Genomic DNA, 22,259 nt, shown 5'->3' on the forward strand with positions numbered 1-22,259 from the left:
ACAAGGATGCCTCTCTTTTAAAAAAAATTTCCTTCTTATCAGCGAAGAAGAAAAAATTCATTTTCTTTCAACAAAATTTTATTTCAACACAATCTTTGATTTTATCTAAATAATTGTTTACAGCAGAAATGGTCAATATTTTTTTTCCTCTACCATTTTCTTTTATATTTATCTTTGTTAGTAGTAAAATTTAGTTTTTCTCTCCAGTTCTTGACTCTTAGATAGCTTGACAACAAAATACTCTTAAACTTAGCAAGGAATAGTAAAATTATATAACTAGTTGAAGATCTTTATAATGCAAACCTTAAAACATGAAGCTTAGCATTACATTTGCTGTTATATAGATCATTTCACATTTCATTAAGCTTCCTATCAAACGTTGTAATATAGTTCTGGAACAGATTAATGTGTAAATGCTTTAAAATAATTTTCAGGTGCAAATTAGTTTAAAATACAAAAACATTCACTCTAAGAATTTCTTGATTATGGGGAAAAGATCAATTTATCTAGAGCATTAGAATTAACAACAAAAAAATATAACAATTTTGGTTTGCTTCAGAGATTGTAACCTTTTTGCAAATAATTTTTCATGAAAACAATTAATGGTTCTAGGTCAATTTTAGAAATCTCTTGTTTATTATTTTCATTGTATAAACCCTAAAAGTTACTGTAATTTATAAACTCATTACATAGATCTATTTTGTTACATTTGTCTTTTTTATTCATTTTTTTTTTACCTTTTTATTTTATTTTGCTTTTTTTGTACTAGTTTGCTTAAAGTATTATATGTAGTCTTCCTTTTTCATCTGTACAATTGCTTTTGATGAAAACTTTTATATCTACATTAAAGCTTTTATCATCCTTCAATGAATAACGAGGACTTAACTGACTACTGTTATGTTAGAACATTTAATTATGAAAATTCTATTCTCACTTTATGTATGAAAATTCTATTCTCACATGTGTCTTTTATGTTGCATATTGAATTATAAAAAATATAATTAGTTTCCTGCCAGAATAATTTTCCCCTTGCTATTCCGGTTTTCGTACTTAAACAATAAAAGTTGTAAAAAAGATTTCAAAAACCTAAATAAATGTCTTGTAAATAAATTGCACCTTGTGCCTAGATATGTAATAAAATACTTTGGCAAGCTACGTAGTTCTTATATGGTGAACTATTTGGACGCCAGATAAAAAGAAAATGCATATTCTGTAAAATTCTTTTTATTTTCAATCTAAATACATCTAACGCAATGCATGAAGCAAATTTTCAGTTATTATTTTTCCTAATCATATTTATTCCCCTGCTACTTTTTTGTAGTCTTTTATTATTACTTCTGATTGTTTTTCCATCCAAATAAATTTTCCTCCCAGTAAATGTTCAAGCTTCTTTTGTAGAATTTCAGATTGTTTACAACATGCTTTTTCAAGTGTATCTGCTATAGTATTTGCACAATACATGCTGTGAAGTTGGATCACTATATATAAAGCTTGATTGGCTTTATCAACTTTGCTGGATGTTGTTTCGACAATAACTAATGAATTCATCTTACACTTGAAACATTTCAGATCTTTATAATAAGCACTAAATATAACGACGCCTTTGGACTCTTTCCCAATGTTTTGAAGAATAGCGATATGATTATTTGTTAGACATAAATAATGGTTATTAACATAATGATAAGTAACGTGGTTATGATAGATTTTATACACAAGTTTTTTGCAAGGTATACTATTTTTAAGTGATATCATTTCGCTTACTTTTACCTTTTCTTGCAGAAGTGGTAAAATTGATTCTTTTTTAAGACTAACAGAATTATATAGACACCTAAAACGAACTAATTGCTTTACATTGTAAAGTTTTATTTGTTCTTTTGTTTCTATTTTTATACTTATACTATCGGTTAAATTTAGAATATCAATTGAGATGCGTTCTAACTGATGTAGACTATGCATAAAATTTTTATACTCAGAATCAATTAATGTAAGTAAATTTGTATAATTTTCAATAATAATTTGTTGGCATTTTGTTAAATAAGTTTGAATAAGTAATTCTGTGTAATGATTTCTGAAAGTTTCCCACAGAATTCTTTCAGTGAAGTTTTTTTCTTTAAAGATCGTTTTATAGAATAAAACTATCATATCTAATTCAATATAGGTTGACGTATACGTATCTGATTGTAAAATATTGAAAAGAACTGAACCGTACGTATCTAATAAATTAATAACTTCATGCTCATTCCTACTTTCAGCATAAAATCTCGCTATGGAATTTAATAGCCACAATAAATACCTCCTTAATTCGTTTTCGTTGGAAAGAAAGCTAGTTACCATAGCCATTATTGTACAATTGAGCTTTATGTATTTATTTGCTTTGCTATTTATATATTTGTCTTTTGATAAGAAAAAACTGCAAATGAATTTTTTAAATTTGCAATCATTTACGGCGTTTAATGTTATTCCTAACAAAATAAAAACAATTTTGCTGTTAGTAAATTCTTTATCGTTTGGTATTAATCGCAGAAGAGGAATCATAATATCAATCATAAGACATGTTCGAACTCTGTCACTAATATTTTTCTCCATGTTTAAAATATCATCTATAAATTCCATCTCTTCTTCATAACGATTATATGCGGCTTTCAAATTATGATTTCTACCACTGATAGTGAGTTTTCGAATACTCGTTATCGTTTGGCTAAAAAATAAAATGATATTTTTAATAAAAATTGGAACCAAAAATCTAGATATTTTCTGAGCGATTGATCCGTGGCAATTCTTGATCAGATTGAGCAAGCTCAGTTTTGCAACACTTCGTATCATATTATCTTGATGGTAAATATAGTGAATTAAAGGCTCTAAAATCGTATAGATTTGTTGTTTAGTAAAGCATGTTTCATTTAAAGTATTTGGTGATAGTTCTCGTATTAAAATATTTATGGAAGATATATAAGATCCGATTGCATCTTCGTTGTCAAGATCATATTTTCTCAAAAGTAAATCCTTAAAGTATTTGCATGACAGCGTCATATTTGTTTCTCTTGAATATGCAGTGTGAATGTTTAATCGCGATTTGACTTATTCCTTTCCCGAAATTAAAATTTTGTTGATCATTTGTGTAACTCTATTTGAAATATGATTCCTCATTTCAATGTGTAACTACTTTTTTTTAAATTATCTTTTCAGAGTTAGATGTTACAGCAAGAATCATAATTGTTCTTTAATTTAGTATCAGATATTTCCTAATATTTTTCTGAACTATTTACATTAAATTTTTAAAACTGAAAGGGTAAAAATTTGATTTTTTTTTTATGATTCATGCTTTAGGAAACCACTAATTGAGTACTTGCAACTCAAGAAGAAGTGGAGTACTAATTATGACTTGCCATGAGATCTAAATCAGATTTACCTGTAAGCGACATCACGTGTATGTGTCGAACCTGATTGACTTCTGAATCGACAAATGCTACAATTTAAGGATGAAATGACGTCACTTGCAAGTCAAACTATGGTCACATGGGTCATCCAATCAGATTCGACTCACGCGCATGACGTCGTTTGCAGTTTTCCAATTAAATATGATCCGGAAATTGATTCAGCGTGACAATAAACCTAAACCTTATTCGCGATCCCAAACGCTCGAATATGCCATCTGGAGAGAAGACTGGTTCATGTCTTGACCGTCCCCCCTCAGTTGTATGGGAATGTGCTACGGTATTTTCCCCTTAAATAGCATTTTTCATAGTTAATTGTCAAAAATATTTTCTAAAATTTCCACGACGCTTTCTTTTAGAACTATTTTTAACGCAGTTTTTGTTTCTATATAGTTTCCTAACCTAAAAGCTTTTAATTTATTTGAAAATCAAGACAGCAAAAACTAACATACTTCATTCTCCTATGATCGTCCACAAGCTGATGGGGAAAACATACACATACTATTAAATTTTTAACCAAAGTAAATGAAAATTTATAAAGTTTTAAAAATCGCCATTTAAAGTTTGCAAAGTCTTAATCTATACATATTTTGCCAAGAGCAGTAAATTTCATATTTTACACAATTTAGGACTAAAAATGGTCCAGAAAAGTAATAAACCTTATAATCCGTTTTGAAAGAAAGTGCAAAAACTAAATTTGTTTCCAGGCGATGTGCTGCCGTCACACAGTTTAACGGATTACCGTTAAAGCGGCAAAAAATAAAGGTATCAGAGTGGATTTAAATGTTCAATTCTTGCATACGAGGTTGACTTTTAAGTTAAAAAATTCTGAAAATATTCTCTTACATGGCATATCTAAATCCAGGGTGCGTAGCAAAATCTCTCGACAAAGAATAAGCACCTTTTAAGCACTCAAAAATATTTTTAAGCACTATATGCATAAACAAAATAATTTACACAGACTTTATGCGATCATGATAAAATAACTAGTTTATGACAAAGAACTCTTTTCTTGATTATATTAGCCATTATAAAATAATCCAGAGATTTTTCGGTTCGATTTTAGAGGGTGAAAAATGAAGCATGAAATAGAGAATATCTTGCAAAATACATCAGAGTTGCACATAAGAGTGCAATAATCTCACCAAACCCAGCTCATAATACGTGACGAAAATCGACCTGGTAAAGAAAAAAATCTTATTTTCGAAAAAGCAAAATTAAGCACATTTTAAAAATACCCCATGAAAAAAGACCCTTTAAGGGCTTTTAAAAAACGAAGATCGAAAATAAGCACTTTTTAAAAACGCTACGCACCATATAAATCTATTACCAGTTTTTATAATATATTTTAAAAATATCTAAGAATTTAGGTAGCGATTTGAAGATAAGACTATATTTCGTAGCTAATTTCAATTAGCTCTTTAAATATCAAAGCAACTTGCATATGAGTGGCTTGCATATCTATTACCCTACAAGGCTTTTTATATGCTAAATACTATATTTTTTATTACTTTCATTTAAACCAATTTATAAAAAGATATTAAAGTTGTAAATGTAATGGGAATTAATTCTCAATTTTCATATATTTCATTATTATAAACTAAAAAAATGCATCCCAAATCTTAAATTCTTTTAGAAATTAAATTTTATTGTTATTATTATGCAATGAATCACAAAGTTTAGCCTCTCAGTCTAACGTAACAATATCATTAAAAGAAAAAAATAAACTTCTCTTTTTCTTTCCACAAAAAATGATTTCCGTTAAACTGAATGGTAATAGCAGCAGGATCCATCAACATGGTTGTCTCGACGTCATTTTTTATTAAATCTATAATCTCGTACTATTTTTAATCCAGGGTTTGAGATTCACAACTGGCATGTAGAAAGATTTAAGTCAAATAAACCACTATTTTGAGGAAATGTTACCGAATATCTCTTTGTTGCTAGTCATTTGAGAAAAGCTTAGTTTCCTCCTAAAGCGTTTTTTTTTTTCCTGTCAGAGCAATTTTGCCAAAGGTAAAAGACTGAATGCAGAGCTTAGAGGGTAGAACAACTGGCACATAAAAGTGGCTAATAATTTACAATTATGAAAAAAAATTAGTTCTTGCTGGGTAAATAGATATATGTATTTAAATAATCAAATAAAATGTTTACAAAATTTTTTATTAAAAACAAAAATGTATCACCAATTACATACTTGCGTTATATGATAATTGAGCAAAAGAAAATTTCTTTGAAACGAAAGTAAACATAATAAAAATATTCATGCATATACATTATTTTAATAATTCATATTATGGTAATTTTATGAGTTGAATTCATGTGAGAGATTAGCAAAAGATTTAAGGATACATAAATTTTAATATGCCCTGTATAACTGATTTTATAAATCTTTGAAAATTATAAATAATATTAAGCTTTACTTTTTATTGGAATTACATGAAAAAATGATCCATTTTGTTTAAAATTAAACATAATCCTTTTGGAATTACTGTTTTGTTTCTGATGTATTTTTTATTTATTTAATATAAATAATATATTTTCAGAAAATTCAAATTTTGTCCGATTCTTATTAATATTGTTGGAACTTCAATATTTTCAAATACCAAATTGCAATGTATATTATGTATCATGCTAAGAACTGCACAAATGAACAATTTTGTAATAATTGCTCACTAACTAAATATTCAACAAAATTTAAATATTTAGCAATTTATTAATACAATTCATACAAAATATTTTAAAATCTGGGACTGATCCTTTAACTGTTAAAATGCATCCATAAATAAGGAATAGGATTTACTGAACATTCATTCATAAATTGACAACTTAATAAAATATATACAACATGTTTTTCAATTTTTTTAATAACAATAATGTAATAATAGTGTAACAACAAATAATTAACAAAAATTTGAAAAGAGCACAGAAAGTTTATTATACACCAAGTGTTCTTAAGTTTTACTCATGCAAAATAATAATAATAATTTCAATATGTAAGTATTTTTTGTCTGCGATGTTTTCTTCCTATAATATATCCTTTGTATATAAAATTATAATGATATAAAAAAAAATGAGGTCCTAAATGTACTCAACCACAAGTTGATAAATAAAATCTGAATATTTTTTACACAAATTTTAGTATAATTTTGTAAAATATTTTTGGTTAGAATTTATTTTATGTAAAATATATAATAAATTTATTAACTATTTTGGCATATGGTGGGCTTTCTTATTTGAAAAATAACATTTAATTAGAAATCATAAGATGAACATTTTTATATTCATTTATTGCGATATGCAAGTTTTTGTATTTTATAATGTGTGTTGAACAAAGAGAATAAATAATAAAAACTAACAAATATTAAATAAAAAGTTGTTAATTTTATCATATAAAAAGCTTTTAATTGTTTTTAAAATACTAAGGAGTTGAGGCACTAGCTAGCTTTTCTCACCAGACCTCATGAGTATTTCATCTTTGTTTTAGGTTGTCAAAGAGATGAAAATTCTATTGTTTGTATTGTAGTATAATTATATAATCCTCAAAAATAACCTGCTGCAATGTTTAATAGATATAAATTTGAAAATCTAGAGATTATATAGTACATGTTGCTTTGGAACTTACTTTCCTTCCCTTGCCTAATTTCAACAAATTCACAATAAAAACAACTTTATTATATTATACTTAACAATATCAAAACATTTACTTTTAGTCATTTAAACAGAAATGATAATGGTAATGAAAAAAGTACTTAATGTATTCCCTGATTATCACACCCCTGTTGTAATGACAGATAAATAAAAATGTTTTTAAAAGTAATACATTCAATAAATGATAGTTAATACATTCAATTTAAAATTCTTTTTTTCTCCATCTTTCGCTTTAATTTTTTAAAAAAAAATTAATTTTATTTAATTACATAAGTAGTTTTGCATAGTATAAATTTAATAGAGATTTGTAATCATACAAGTTATTTCATATAAAAAATGCTACATTTTATTGCCGAGATTCTTTATTTACTTTTAGTATCAACAATTTCTATCTCCCATAAAACATAAAATGGCAGTAGGGATATATATGATCATTATTTAGAGTAAAAAGTGAAAATAAATCTTTGTAGTGCAATGAAAGCCACACAAAACAAAATTTTTGAACATTTGACTGATGCATACGAGATCCTATTTCATTTCCAACTTTTTAAGTATCAATTCTGTAACTACATTTTCTAGCCTGTGTACACCACACTCCTTTATTAAATTATACTACTAATTTGATATCAGTGAAACTTGTAACTAACTAATTTTAAAAATTTTATTGCATGAGATATTTTTTTAAAGAAAAATTTGAGATAGAACTAAAAGCCTATATGAGAATCTGATCAAAAATAACTAAGATATACAGACTGAATTCACCTGTATTATAAAATATATCCTATACAATTACTTTCAGAAACAAATAGTCAATTGGCAATATAATAAACCTTCGAGATCTTTCATAAAATTTACAAAGAGTAAAACTTATTAAGCAATGGGTACAATAATTCTACAGTAATAATACACTTATTCTTAGAGAACCTTTTTGAACATTTTTGCAATAATTTGTCAATAAATAAGTACATATGTCACTTAAAAGTTATTAAATGTTCATAATTTTAAATAGTTTGGTTTTAATAGTCAATATAACAATATTTACTATAAATTAGATTTTAAAATTAAGAGCCATTTTTGAATCAAAGAAGAAGAATGTAACAAATTTTGAAAAGCATTTTGGCAACATAATTTGGAATGCAATAATATTAGTACTTAAAATGCAATTTAAAAAAACTACAAATTCGATAATTATATAGAATTTGTAAAATGTATCATACAGTTAAAAAATAAATGCACAAGCAAATACATGTTTAACAACCACAATATATTTTTTGATATGTTGCTTAAATATAAAATTGTTAACAATTTTATACATATATTTTAGAGATCACATTTATTTTCCTCATGGAGGAAAGTTACAAGAATGATTGATATTTACATCGACTAGGATTTTTCATCAAGAGAATATGATACATATCACACAGCAAATTTTCTTGATTAATAAGTTGGAATAAGCAATTTCATCATGATAATTGAATTTGATTATTTTATGTAATTAATCAAAACTATTTAGACAATTAATTGAAACTGTAAAATAGATATAAATTAATAAATAATAATGCAGTTCATTTATTTTGAAGCAATTGTATCTCATTAATATTTAAACATTGAAAGTTAGTTAATCAATTTAATATTGGTAAAATAAAGTCAAAACTGTTAGATGATATTCTGAAAAGTATACTTGAAACAAACCTAATCACCTTTATACCAGACCCTTGAAAGTATACAATATAATGCTCTGTCACCACAATGAGAAATCTTATGTTACTCTTGCATGATTATACATTCTTAAATCAGAAACAACAAAGCTGATATAGATACTAGTTAGTAAAAAGTCCAGATATAATTATAAAGAAATAAATCAGAATGTGCTATAAATATTTGTATTGAATGTAAAAAGGAAAAATATATACATAAATTCAGTTAAAGAATCAAGAAAAGAAATTAAATGATTAACCAACAGATAATCATTGTTACCAAGTAATATTTTTTACTGTCACATACTCCTGTTAATAAGCAACAGTTAGAAGCATAAAAATAGTCTCTTCTTATTTAAATCAAATAAGCATTTTTTAAATAAAGGACATGTATTTTTGAAAAGATCAATACACAGTTAGTTAATATTCATTTGTTCCCAATTAAGAATTAGAAAAATAACTTCATTTCAGATCTAAAACATAGAGAACACATAAATTTGTAATATAAATTTCACTTCATAAAACAATTGAAATAAAAAATAATCTACAAAACATACTAGCAATTTAGTGTATAGATTTTTAGAATTTTAACCTTCTGATTACAACTGGTACAACAAGTTGACCAGAATGACAGACTTCACCAGGCTAAGCACAGTAAACAAATGGTTAATATCCAAATAATTATAAATGAGAATATGTTTCAATAGAAACACATAATATATACAAACTCTACATCACCTAAATAGGAGACAATAACACTTTATCATGTTTAGATATCTTTTTGGCACAAAGCATGCATGGCAATGAATATAATATTTCTTTGGGATCTGGTTGAGTACAAACATAAATGCAGAAAAATATTTGAAAATAAAATAAAGCAAAAATAAATAACCACAAAGTGAAGGGTACATCTGGCAAATGCTTCCACAAAGAAATCCAATGAGAACTACCACTTTTCAAGCCTATGGATGAATGGTGAACTTTATTATGTTCAAGTGCAAGAGTGTTATATTGATCACTAATTTCAAAATAATAATAAATAGCCAAAAGTGACAGTAGAAGGTATAAAAATAAAATAATCCAGGCTAATCTCTGACGAAACTTCATGGTTGCACTGTGCCATAACTACATCCTCATATACCTGAAAGTAAACAAATATATATATTATATTGAATATATCATATTTTGTTGTTAACAAAAAGTAAGTCAAATAAAAAATGGTAAGAAGTAACAAGGTAACATATAAATGTTTAGAAATCTTAAGACTATTTTGCAGTAAAAAGTCAATGCAATTTCTGCTTAATTTAATTGAAATTGGTAAAAGATCATAAAATCAGAGGACTGTAAAAAAAAAAGTGCACTTTATTTTTAAGCACTATTCTACAAAACGCAAACAAGATTTTTTTTTTTTTTACTTACATAAATATAGAATACGTACAAGTTGAAAATAGCTTAATTATTCCTTTGAGCCATAACAGTGTTTTCACTACAGAGCGAGAAAGCGAGAATCTCGCATATTTTTTTCTCTTCTCGCAATAAAAAATTATTAACGTGAGAAGTTCGCGCACTCTATTAATCAATTTCAAAATGCGCAAATTTTGGAAAAAAATTCGTCTTTCGCCATTTTGAATAAAACCCGTTTCACTTTTCTTCCTTGATCTTTCATTATTTTGAACTTCGGTCCTTGTTATCTAGCTTCCCTATTTAACAGTATATTTCAGATCCGGTGCAAACAGCAGACCACAACTCACCCGAATCCCTTTCAGAACACATTTCTCTGCAACCACCTGGTCACCGTAGGTAAGGTCTCTTCATGTAAGATGGATAAATACCTTGTTAAGGCAACATCTTCTACTCCGTAACAGACAAATGAAAATGAAACAAATGTCGGTAGATACGCTCAAAACGAAACGAATACGGATATTTTTCAGGCAAATAAATATTATAGCTGATGAAAAAGTAGATATAGAACATTTTCCATATGATGATGCAGCAAAAATATTCAATTAGAAGATGTTAAAAATGTATTATAATTAAAGAAATAATTTTTTTCCAAGTCTATTCGTGTTTTCTTAATTTTTAGAAATTAAGAAAACACGATTTAATTTTTTTTAAATCTCACCCTGTTTTTGAGAAAGGGTAAGAAATTCTCTCCCATTTTTTTTCTGTAATGAAAACACTGCATAACAACAAGAATAATAAAAGACTTCAATAACAATAGGTCAAAAACATTGGGCTATATTTGGAAAATAACTAAATTCAGATTTTGGTATTCAGAAATCCTGAGAAATTCCAAGCTAAAGTGAGACTGCAGATTAGATGGTAAAATAGCAGTGAATAAGATTAGAAAATTTAAATATAGAGCAGCAATGCGGACAAAAAATAACCGCGAGGAGTGTGTGGTTGAAGCATTAAAGCCTGCAAGAAGTTGTTATACTTGTAAAAAAGAAGTAAAGCGAATCATACTACATAATGCATACAGTATTAAAAAAAATTGAATTAGAAAAAAAAGCTTTTTAAGCTTTGTACACTTAGTATTCTTTAAAAAAAAATTTTATAACACATTTTTAACTTTTTCCTTGAAAAAAAAATTGGTATTTTCTTTATATAGAAATTATATCTTTAATTTTTTTTTAATCTTCTTCTTGGGCACAACAGTCTATGACAAGCCAAGGCCGTCCCAATAAGTTTTTGCCATCTTGATCTAAATTTTTTTAAATAAATCTCTGAATTAGGTTGGTTCTTAACAAGTTTTAGTAAGAGAGAATTTGAAATAGAAACGTTAAAAGAATCCCATTCTTTTTTGTCAATGACTTAAAGAATTTTCATGTTACAATTTTTGTCTCTTTCTCTTCTTTTTTTCAGCATTTATTGAAATCAGCTTGAAAAAGTTATTAAATTTGGAATACACATATTGGTTTTACAGTTTTAAGCTACAAAATTTTCAAGACTAATTATGTAGATTTCTTCCAAGGTATGAATGAAGATTATGTAACCAAGTTCATACAAGTCTTATTGCTTCATAAGCAGAATCGAACGCTTTAAATTGACACTTGTATATAAATAAAATATTTCACATTTTCATTTAAAGACAACTTATTTATTTAATCAAAAAGAAAAAATCTTAAGTATGATACGAGTAAACAAAATTCTTATTTACTTATAAGGTACCAAATTTTAAAGATAAACTAAACTTGGAAAAATTAAACCATAGATCTTACAATGAATAAATTTCTCAGTTTCTTTTAAGTGATGCAATAACAAAGAATGTATTGTTTTCACGCAACATAATCTAAAACAGTTTTCTCAAGAAAATAAATGATTTAAAATGTTCAAGTGAATGTGTTGCTAACAAAATGCCACAGCTTAACTGGTAAAAGCTAATTTCGAATCGTCACGAACACAAATTCTTTTTATTTGATTAAGATCCACAATTTTCTTACAAAACTAAATGAAATTTACTTTATCACGATTTTATGAGTGGCACAAACAATAAAAACACATTAATCATCTTGGATCTGTTTGTTTACATTAGACTTCACGTGAAAATATAACGGTTAAGGTTATAATTGTGATGATAAGCAAAATCATCTGCTGAAATTACTGCGAAAACTTGAATAACACATAATAATTAAATATTCTTTTCTAGTTAGATCAAAGTAATCGTTAGGGTACTAATTTTCATCATGTCATGAATTAATAAGTCTTTGGATGAATAAGCCTATTTGACATCTCTTAGCTGCACAGAAGTAAAAAGCCCAAAAGCGTAAACAATAATTAAAAAATAAGAACGATGCAAAGTCAACGATTATAGACAATTAAAGATTTAGATTAATTACTGTGAAAGGATAAATGAAAGATATTTTTTGTTGCACCATAAGCACTATTTTTTAGAGGAATTCACAGATTCTATTCATTTCAAGATTCGATACTTTATACTTCCTTATTTTGCCGGTATTTATTGTTTTAATTTTTGATAACTTAGTATAAGGGATATTTCATTTCCTTGCCTAATCGCAATAACTGAAAACCCTAAAATGCTATTATGTTTTTGGAAAGTGACATATTTTTTATAACATTCAGAATATTTACCAAGTCCTGGCAACTTTCGGGTAGGCCGGCTAGAAACTAAAAAACAAAAATAACTTCTCAGAAGGGGACCTAACTCGTAACCACTCTCAGGCAAACCTCTTCATATATATATATATTTTTTAAATTAAGTTGGTGCTTTGGCAATTGTAGTTAGTGTGACAGAAATATCCCATAGGATTGAAAAATATTCCCAGAACCAAATATTTGCATAAAACATTTTTTTTAAAGAATTCCTTTAATTATATGGCATTTTTTTTTTCTAGATAAAAAAATCTTTTTAAAAATAGTTTTTGAAAGTGAAATTTGTGTATTGTTAAAATATTTTGATAATAATTTTTTTTAACAAAAGGAAAAAAATTTCATTTGATTTTACACATTTCTGAAATAAAAGTGTTTTAAAAATGATAGAAATCAAAACATGTACTTTTCGGTTAACCAGGCACAACAAAATTAAATTATTTTTTTGTGAACATTCATTTTATTTAGTGAAAAAACAAATAAAATAAAAATAAAGGGAAAAAAATGTGCAATATTTCGCCAACCGAAAATTGCCTTAAAATATATTAAAATAGTTCCTATAGTTAATAGAAATATATATAAGTCATATAGAAATTTAATTTATAAACTTAAGGAATTTAAACTAACAATCAAATTTACTTAGAAAGTTATTTGTGTTACATTTAACATAACAGAAAATATTCTTACTCTTTTAAATTAGTAGTTATTACTTTTTCCCATCATCAATTCTTGTAAGATTTCCTGCTGCAATCATGAATTTTCATTCCAATTTACAAGGAAAATTTTTGCTGTGATTTCAGTGATTTTTCCCAAACCATACTTTGGCATATTTTGCATTCCTGCCTAGTTCATGCTAATATGTATTTATGTCTGCATGCATTCAGCATAGATAGAATTATTATTTTTTTTAAAAATTCTTTATCGATTTAATGGATTTCCAAGTTTCTGATTGATTAGAATGTAAATTTACTCATTCAAAGTTATTTATTGCTATATTTATTCTAGCAAAGAAGGAATATAATGAATAATTTTTATTAGTAATTTACTAAATCAATGTCAAACTATCTAATTTATTAAAGATGAAATGTGAAAAAAATGAATGTTTCACAATGTGATTTGATCTAGAGTTTTCTAATGGCTTAACTCTACTGTAAAGCATAATTTATGTATCTTTCAAAGGACTGTTATTAAACAATAGAAAAATTAACAGTTGTAAATTCAGAATTTTAAAAATCAAATTTTTTTACTAAAATTTAACTCAAATATGCATAAAGACAGTAATTTTTAAGTTTCTAGGATTGTATTACTGTATGTAGTATTTATAATTATAACAATAGTATTAGATAGCACCTATTTAAAGTTAAAAATTAGACATTATTGAAAAAATTTAGCCTTTGTTGTAAATTTTGAATATTTTATTTTACGCAATTTCTCTATAAATATATACACATATAATTAACATCATCATTCTTAAAAATTTTAATAACAAAACCAGTGAAATTAAAACACAGGATAAAAATGGAGAAATATTGACTAAAGCAAAATATATTTTTTAAATCTTAAGAAAGACGTGACATATAAATGATGTTTTTTAATGTAAAAATGAAGTACTTTACCATTGGAATAGATATATAAATATAAAACATACAAATAAAATTTTGCTTTTTCATTTAAAAAAAAATTTTTTTTATATATACAGTAAAACCTCGCTACAACAATATTTTGCGGACCAAATAAGAATATTGTTGTAGAGGGATATATTGTTATATCGAGGGCCCACATAATTCTGGGACGCAATAAGATTTTTTGAAATTTAATGTTATATATTCATTAACTATAAATATATTTATATATTATCGAAAAAATTAATTTGCAAAGTGTTTATTACGGTTAAGCATTAAAAACAATGGATATAAATACAGAACATAAGATTGTAAACTTACCTTTAAAAAAAATTTTATTGAAAAAAATCCGATATTTTTGTTTGTTTATTCATTTTTCTGACTGTTAAGTCAACCAACAAAGTATGCATAGAGTCCAATGCCCGAAAATGATTTTCATTTGTGAATGGAAGACTTGAGAAAAATGTCTTTAGAGATTTTACGGATTGAAGAGCTTCAAGGGGTGACAATACGGACTGTGATACACATGGATCATCATCACCATCTTCTTCCTCATCATTATTTTCCATTTCATCCGTAATTTCAGAGATAATCTCTTCATCACTAACTCCTGCGAAAATTGTGAGATCGTCATCGGCAGTTAAATAGTCCTCCACGTTAACACCATATGTTTTACCCATTTTTTCCTGAAGTTGGGATAAAGATTTTTGAAGATTCAAAACAAATTCTTGATTATCTGAAAGATCACTGTCTGTGGAATTTTCTTCACTATTAGAAGCAATTTCATCTTCCATGACACACAAATCGGCCTTTTTCCAACAATTTTGAATAGTTTTTCTGTTACCTCCCACCAACTACCAGCAATAATATCACATGCTTCCTTGACATTCACAGTTTTAAAAGGATCTTCTACTTTATTTTCGATGTTGACAAGTATCGATTCAACCAAACGCTTCCTGTAGTATCCTTTGAAACACTTGATTATTCCCATGTCGAGTGGCTGCAAAATCGAAGTGCAGTTGGCCGGGAAATAAACGATTTCGACGTTGTGTAGTTTTGGAATTGAGGTGTGAGCGGTGCAGTAATCAATTAATAAAGCAATTTTTTTCTTCCTCTTTTTCATTTCTTTATCTAACATCAACAACCATTCAGAAAAAAACTTAGAAGTCATCCAAGCTTTTTTATTGGCTTTATATTCCACTGGAAGACTTTTCACATTCTTGAAACACCTCGGCTTCAATGATTTGCCGATAACAAGAGGTTGAATTTTGTGTGTCCCTGTGCTATTGGCACACAGAAGAACAGTCAATCTCTGCTTTGATTTTTTTCCGCCGTAACATTTTTCACCCTTAAATGCCAATGTTCGATCGGGAAGGAGTTGAAAAAACAGACCAGCTTCATCTGCGTTATAAACGCTCTCTGGTTTATACTTTTGAAGAATATCTGTCATCTTCTCTTGCTTCCATTCATTTGCTTCGTTAATCGGAGCAGATTTTCTCTCCGTGAACTTCCTGGAAAGTTATTCCATGTCGATCCCGAAAACGCATTAGCCAACCATTACTAGCTTTAAAAGTTTCGTTCCCTAGCATTACTGCGAATTTACGTGCTTGTGTGCATAACAAGGGCCCATTTATCGGGATATTTGTTGCTCTCATCTCTTGAAACCATTTTAAGACGGCAGCATCAATGTTTTCATTAGTTGCGACTTTTATTCGTTTACGCTTTGGATTAATTAAACTTGAACTTACAGTATCTTCGATCTGTTTTCTTTTCTTAAGAAACGTTGCAACTGTAGATTGAGATAATCCGTATTTTCTAGCTGCATCAATCTGTTTCATTCCATCATCTATATCTTTAATAACGTTAAGTTTATCTTGAAATGAAAGTTGCTTTCTCCCTGCCATCTTATGCTGAATTACACTAGTAAAAAATATCCAATACACTGAAAATTCACCAAGCTGAAAATGTTAGCAGCACTAAATGCGAAAAGCTCTGATCGTAGAATTTGCGCTAGCTCATGAAAACACCAGGTGTAGTTTAAATCAGGGATTAAGTGACAGTGATGAACGATGACCAATGGTCAGTATACATTTTTTTCTCCTCCTCAATTTCAATAAACGTGCTCCACCCACCTTCTACAGAAACAGTACCTTCTCAGGGTAGCAGGTGTTACTGTGATGTGTGTGGTCATTTATGACTCATGATGTTACAATGGTGATTTCTTAAGAACTGAGGGAGGCAATTCTAAAACATGAAGCTCTTAGGGTGGTCTAAGTACCTCAACAGTGGGGGAATGAAATTTGAATACAAAAGCCATTCTCTGATGTGCAAAGAAATAACAGTGGGGTTAAAGATCATAACCAGCAGTGACCCTTTTATCAGAAAAGATGAAAAAAATGGTAAAAGATGACAAAAAGGCATTTTACATTATTTGAAAACCAATAAAAAAAAAGAAGAAAATAATGTTGAAATTTGAAAAAAAAATCGTTTTACAGAGGTTTACTGCTTCAGAGAATATCGTTATATTGAGAGGAAGATAACATTAATCCATATGCAAGTTTGGCGGGACCACGGAACATTATCGTAATAGAGGGAGTTATTGTTGTATCGGATATCGTAGTAGCGGGAGTTCACTGTATATATATACATGGTTATTCATAATTCTCTCCAGGATTTCGAACCGTTATAGTAAAAAAACGAAGACGAATATGGCAAAAAAGAACATATGAAATTATTCCGAAAGTATTCAAGTTTTAATTTAATATGGATAACATGTGATGCATGAAAGGATAACACGTGCTATCAATAACATAGACAGTACCCTGTTGAGTAGAGTATGGCAGGAACTGGACTATCACATGGATGTATGCCGTGTGACCAAGGGTTCACACATAGAACACAACGTATGTAAGTAAAACTTGAATAGTTTCGGAATAATTTCATATGTTTCTTTTTTTCATATTCGTCTTCTTTTTTTTAACTATAACGCTTCGAAACCTCAGAGGGAATTATGAATAACCCTGTATATATATATATATATATATATATATATATATAACAAATATTGTTTAAAAAAATTTTTTTTAGCAGGACATTATTGTATATTACATTAAGTTTGAAAGCCAACTTTCTTTTTATTTTTAAAATTTTTTTTTTTATATATATATATATATACATGGTTATTCATAATTCTCTCCAGGATTTCGAACCGTTATAGTAAAAAAACGAAGACGAATATGGCAAAAAAGAACATATGAAATTATTCCGAAAGTATTCAAGTTTTAATTTAATATGGATAACATGTGATGCATGAAAGGATAACACGTGCTATCAATAACATAGACAGTACCCTGTTGAGTAGAGTATGGCAGGAACTGCACTATCACATTGATGTATGCCGTGTGACCAAGGGTTCACACATAGAACACAACGTATGTAAGTAAAACTTGAATAGTTTCGGAATAATTTCATATGTTTCTTTTTTTCATATTCGTCTTCTTTTTTTTAACTATAACGCTTCGAAACCTCAGAGGGAATTATGAATAACCCTGTATATATATATATATAGCAAATATTGTTTAAAAAAAATTTTTTTAGCAGGACATTATTGTATATTACATTAAGTTTGAAAGCCAACTTTCTGCGCTTTTTTTTTCGCTTTATTTTAAGTATTTTATCTGTAAAAAAAAAAAAAATTAGTCAGTTTTGAAATTTGTTAGTTTATTTGTAAAGCTAGTTTATTATTTTTTTTCTACTCACTAAAACTTCATTGTAGACATTAAATTTAAGATTTGAAATTTGTTACTGAGGTAACATATCTGTTAAAGGTTGTAATTTAAGAATATTCTCTTTTTTTCATACTTAAGTTTTAACTTCATGATTATCTGTATGTTGCTTTCTTTGATCATAAATATTTCATTAGTTAAATTCAGTTTTCCTTTTTTATTTTCAGAAAATAATCCCCGATTATGGCTACTGTTTCAGCTCGACTTTCTATAATTGGAGAAACATCTTCTGGTGAACCTGACCAAGATGCTAATTCTGCTCTGACAGAACTTGATAAAGGCATTTTTTTTTCTATTATGTTCTTTATTATTATTAATCATATTGTGAAACACTCATTATATATCATATAATAGAACATACAAATAACTTTCAGAAGTTAATTTTATATATATTACCCTATTTTTTAAAGAGGGTACCCTATTTACATACCCTATTTATTACCCTATTTTTTAAATAGGGTAATATATATAAGATGAACTAGCATAAGACAATATTCTGAAAGGAATCTAAGTGTCAACTTACTTACAGATTGCACCATTTGAATGTAATATTAAGGGTTGACATTTACAATTAGGGATATCTTTTTGCACCTGAAAATATTATTTTCTCTAAATCAGTGTTTCTAAGATGTTAGATTGCAGTAGAAAGCACGTTGATTAAATTCAATACAATGCTTTGAGCTTTTGTTTTTGACAAATGAGTAGGTAAAAAAAAAAAATCCATTCTTTCATTTTCTTTCCAAAGAAACTATAAAAATTAAGAAAGTCTTCTTAGTTAATAAATTCAATCATATTATTGAATGAAAACAATTTCATTATCATTTTATTCATTTAGTTTTGCTAATGAATAGGTAATGGGGATGCCCAAGTGCAAACTACTACTACCAGGGGTCTGTCTAGGTTTTTCTGAGAGGTACCTATTTTGTGAAAATTTAGACATAATTTGTGAAAAATTTAAAATTATATTAAAAAAATCAACACAAAAATATGGATTTATCGTTTCTTAAGGGATACAAAAACAAAATTTTAAGAAAAAGTATTTTGTGAAACTACCATTTTTCCTTAAGTTGAATTTGTGAAACTACCGTTTTTCTAAAGTTGAATTTGTGAAGGTACCGCTAAACGGTAGTAAATTCGGCCTGGACAGACCCCTGACTACAGTGTACTACTAAGTGTACTACAACTGTGCAAACTATAATCTAATGAGTTATTGCATAAGTTGTGTTTAAACCTTTATGAACCTTTATGCATAAGTTGTGTGTAATCCTTTATTTTTTTTTATATTTTAAATGCAATTATACATTTAAGCATTTTTATCATTGTTTAACTTAATTATCCACTCTCTTACAGTTAAAAATGTAGCATTAGAAAATGTTTGCTTGTTTTGTATAATAAAGCATCATTACTATATACTTTTTTGCAAAATGTTGATCCACATTTTTGTAGTTAATTTCTATTTTTGCATCATTTTGCTTATATATTATTTATGCACAAATCATTTCATAACTAAATTCAGAAAAAATATTTGACCAAACTAATATATTATTTTTAAACTTCGTATTCAGCAAGATTGGTCAATAGAATATCTGGTGTATCCCTAATACATAATGATTATAGAAATTGTTAGCACTTTCTGTCATAAAAAAAAGTTATGAAAAAGGATTGAAATTAATTTATATTATTTCTGTCTTCTTATGAATTCTGTTTATCATATTTTATGATCAAAAAGCAAAAATTTTAAATACATCTTCAATACATTAAGATTAAAAAAAAAATTTAAGTGAAACCAGTTAAAATTATAGTCTTTTATAAATGAATAAAAAAAGCAGTCCTAGTTTAAGCCTAATTGAATTATTTTAGATTTATTTTAAGTGGTGATTTTTATTAAAACCAAAATGTAGATGGCAGACACCTGAGATCACATGTTCAAATTTTATGCTGTTCTGGCCCAAGCTCACCCTGCAAGAAGTTCACTTTTAAACACCCCTTGTATAATTGTATTCATAATGGTGAAACATAAAAGAAATAAGTGCACAATTGCATTCATAATGCTGAAGCATTGAAAAAAATTATATAATTGTATTAATAGTGCTGAAACATTGAAAAATAATTGCATAATTATATTCATAATGCTGAAATATTGAAAAAAAAATCACATTAAATTGTTCATGAAATGAAAAAATTTTAAACGGTGAAGTAAAATACTTCAAAATTATATTTTGGAATGAAATCTTAATATTGTCTAGGTAAGAGTTATTCTGTAAATTAGTATGGCCACTTAAATTGTTTATTTTATATATTTTTGATGTTATTAAAATGTATTTTTCAATTTAAAAGTTTAAGAAAATAACATTTTTGTTTTCGTAAATATGTCTTGCTCCTCTTTTTATTGTAATTTTATATTGTAGGTTTAAGATCTGCTAAAGTAGGTGAACAGTGTGAAGCTATCATCAGATTTCCACGACTCTTTGAAAAGTATCCTTTCCCCATTTTGATAAATTCAGCCTGCTTGAAGTTAGCTGAATTATTTCGCACTGGGTATAGCACATCTTTTATTTATTTATTTGCTTTATAGTTTTAGTTGTTTTTCTTATCCAGTTTTATGTTTTTATTGTAAAATGATTACTCTCTTTGAAAAGAATTTTTTTACAATTTTGATCAATTCACCCTGCTTGAAATTATCTGCATTTTTCCCCACTGGGTATTGTACTTTTTTGTTTATTTATTTATTTTGTAATTTTAGTTTTTTTAAATTCAATTTCATGTTGTTTTTTTTGTGCAATGATTACTAGTAATGATTTTTCCAATGTGCAATATTTTTTTAATAATTACTTTATGAATTCAAGACATTAATAATTTAAGATCGCTTTGCACAATTTTGTCTATTTCATAATTAAATAATATAAATTTAATTTATAACTATTGATCATTTAATTTATACGAAATTAAATGTATAGCTGGAAATCAAAGTATAAACTATAGATTACAGTTTTTCTTTTGTATTCTACAACAATAGAATTTATAAATAATGGCCTTTAAAGCTCTGCATGAAAAGTCTGCTGTATTAATAAAATTTCTTGGAAAAACTTAAATATAAATATTTTTCTTAGTTGAGGAACAAAGTTCAAGTGTCTTTATCCCTACTATGAAATGGTTTAAATGCATTGAATGTGTTTTTTTTTTTCTTTTTGCTCTTAAAAAAATATATTGCACATATTAAAGCATATGATTTTATATAAAATTTATTTCTAAGTATGATTTATAAATTTGTATTTTTTTTTATGTAGTTTTTTCTTGTTTAAAATTTTATCTAGAGTATTTATCTGACAATATGATTTTAAATAGCACCCATTTCCTATTTACTCATATGTAATTCTTTTTTTAAAAAACTAGCCATCTTGTACTTAGTTTTACTTTTAACCTTATTTATTGTTTGTTATGATAAAATTTGTTTCAAATTGATTTTGAAATAATTTATAGTTTGTTTTTCAATTCGTAAAACTTTTATTAAATTTTAAGTTAATTCATTAATTCTAAATTCTAATTAAGCTTTTATTTCTTATGAAGCTTTTATGCAACTTATATTCTCCATTTTATTTTCTAAAAAATATTCTTTATGATTCTAAAAAATGTTGCTTCTTTATGTTGTTTAATTTTTTATTTTAGGACCAACTTCCATAGAGTACTTATTCTACGAGTTATGCAACAAACACAAAAACATCTTGACAAAATTCTTAATTTAGATGAATTTGTTCATCGGTTGTATGCTGTTATCCATAGCAATGATCCTGTGGCTAGAGCACTGACTTTAAGGTTTGTAAAATATTTTTTTTAAATCACTTCACAAATTCACTTCCAATTTTTATAATTATTAAAAACTGTAATAGTTTATTTTTGTGTTAATTTTTTTACCAATTTTAACTAAATCACATTACTAGAAAATGTCACAGCAATTTATAA

The 22,259-nt window shown here is 27.0% G+C and overlaps 1 protein-coding gene and 1 long non-coding RNA gene across 2 annotated transcripts in view; one reads left to right on the forward strand and one right to left on the reverse strand.

The window, feature by feature from the left end:
• Window positions 1-7,310: 7,310 nt before the first annotated feature.
• On the reverse strand, window positions 7,311-12,334 carry LOC122269068 (uncharacterized). The gene is made up of 2 exons (XR_006224957.3): window positions 12,004-12,334; window positions 7,311-9,923 (listed from the first exon to the last, which is right to left on the reverse strand). It is a non-coding gene; the product is annotated as an uncharacterized LOC122269068 (long non-coding RNA).
• Window positions 12,335-12,341: 7 nt separating this feature from the next.
• The window catches only part of defl (Integrator complex subunit 7), a 43,314-nt gene continuing 33,396 nt past the window's right edge, over window positions 12,342-22,259 (forward strand). The window contains exons 1-4 of the mRNA XM_016073165.4: window positions 12,342-12,736; window positions 18,467-18,579; window positions 20,708-20,837; window positions 21,966-22,112. Coding sequence (XP_015928651.2) covers window positions 18,483-18,579; window positions 20,708-20,837; window positions 21,966-22,112 — 374 coding nt within the window. The 5' untranslated portion in view covers window positions 12,342-12,736; window positions 18,467-18,482. The remainder of the gene's footprint in view (window positions 12,737-18,466; window positions 18,580-20,707; window positions 20,838-21,965; window positions 22,113-22,259) is intronic.

Source organism: Parasteatoda tepidariorum, chromosome 5, assembly GCF_982258835.1.
Source record: "Parasteatoda tepidariorum strain Cologne lab strain chromosome 5, Ptep-v5.0, whole genome shotgun sequence".
NCBI lineage: Eukaryota > Metazoa > Arthropoda > Arachnida > Araneae > Theridiidae > Parasteatoda > Parasteatoda tepidariorum.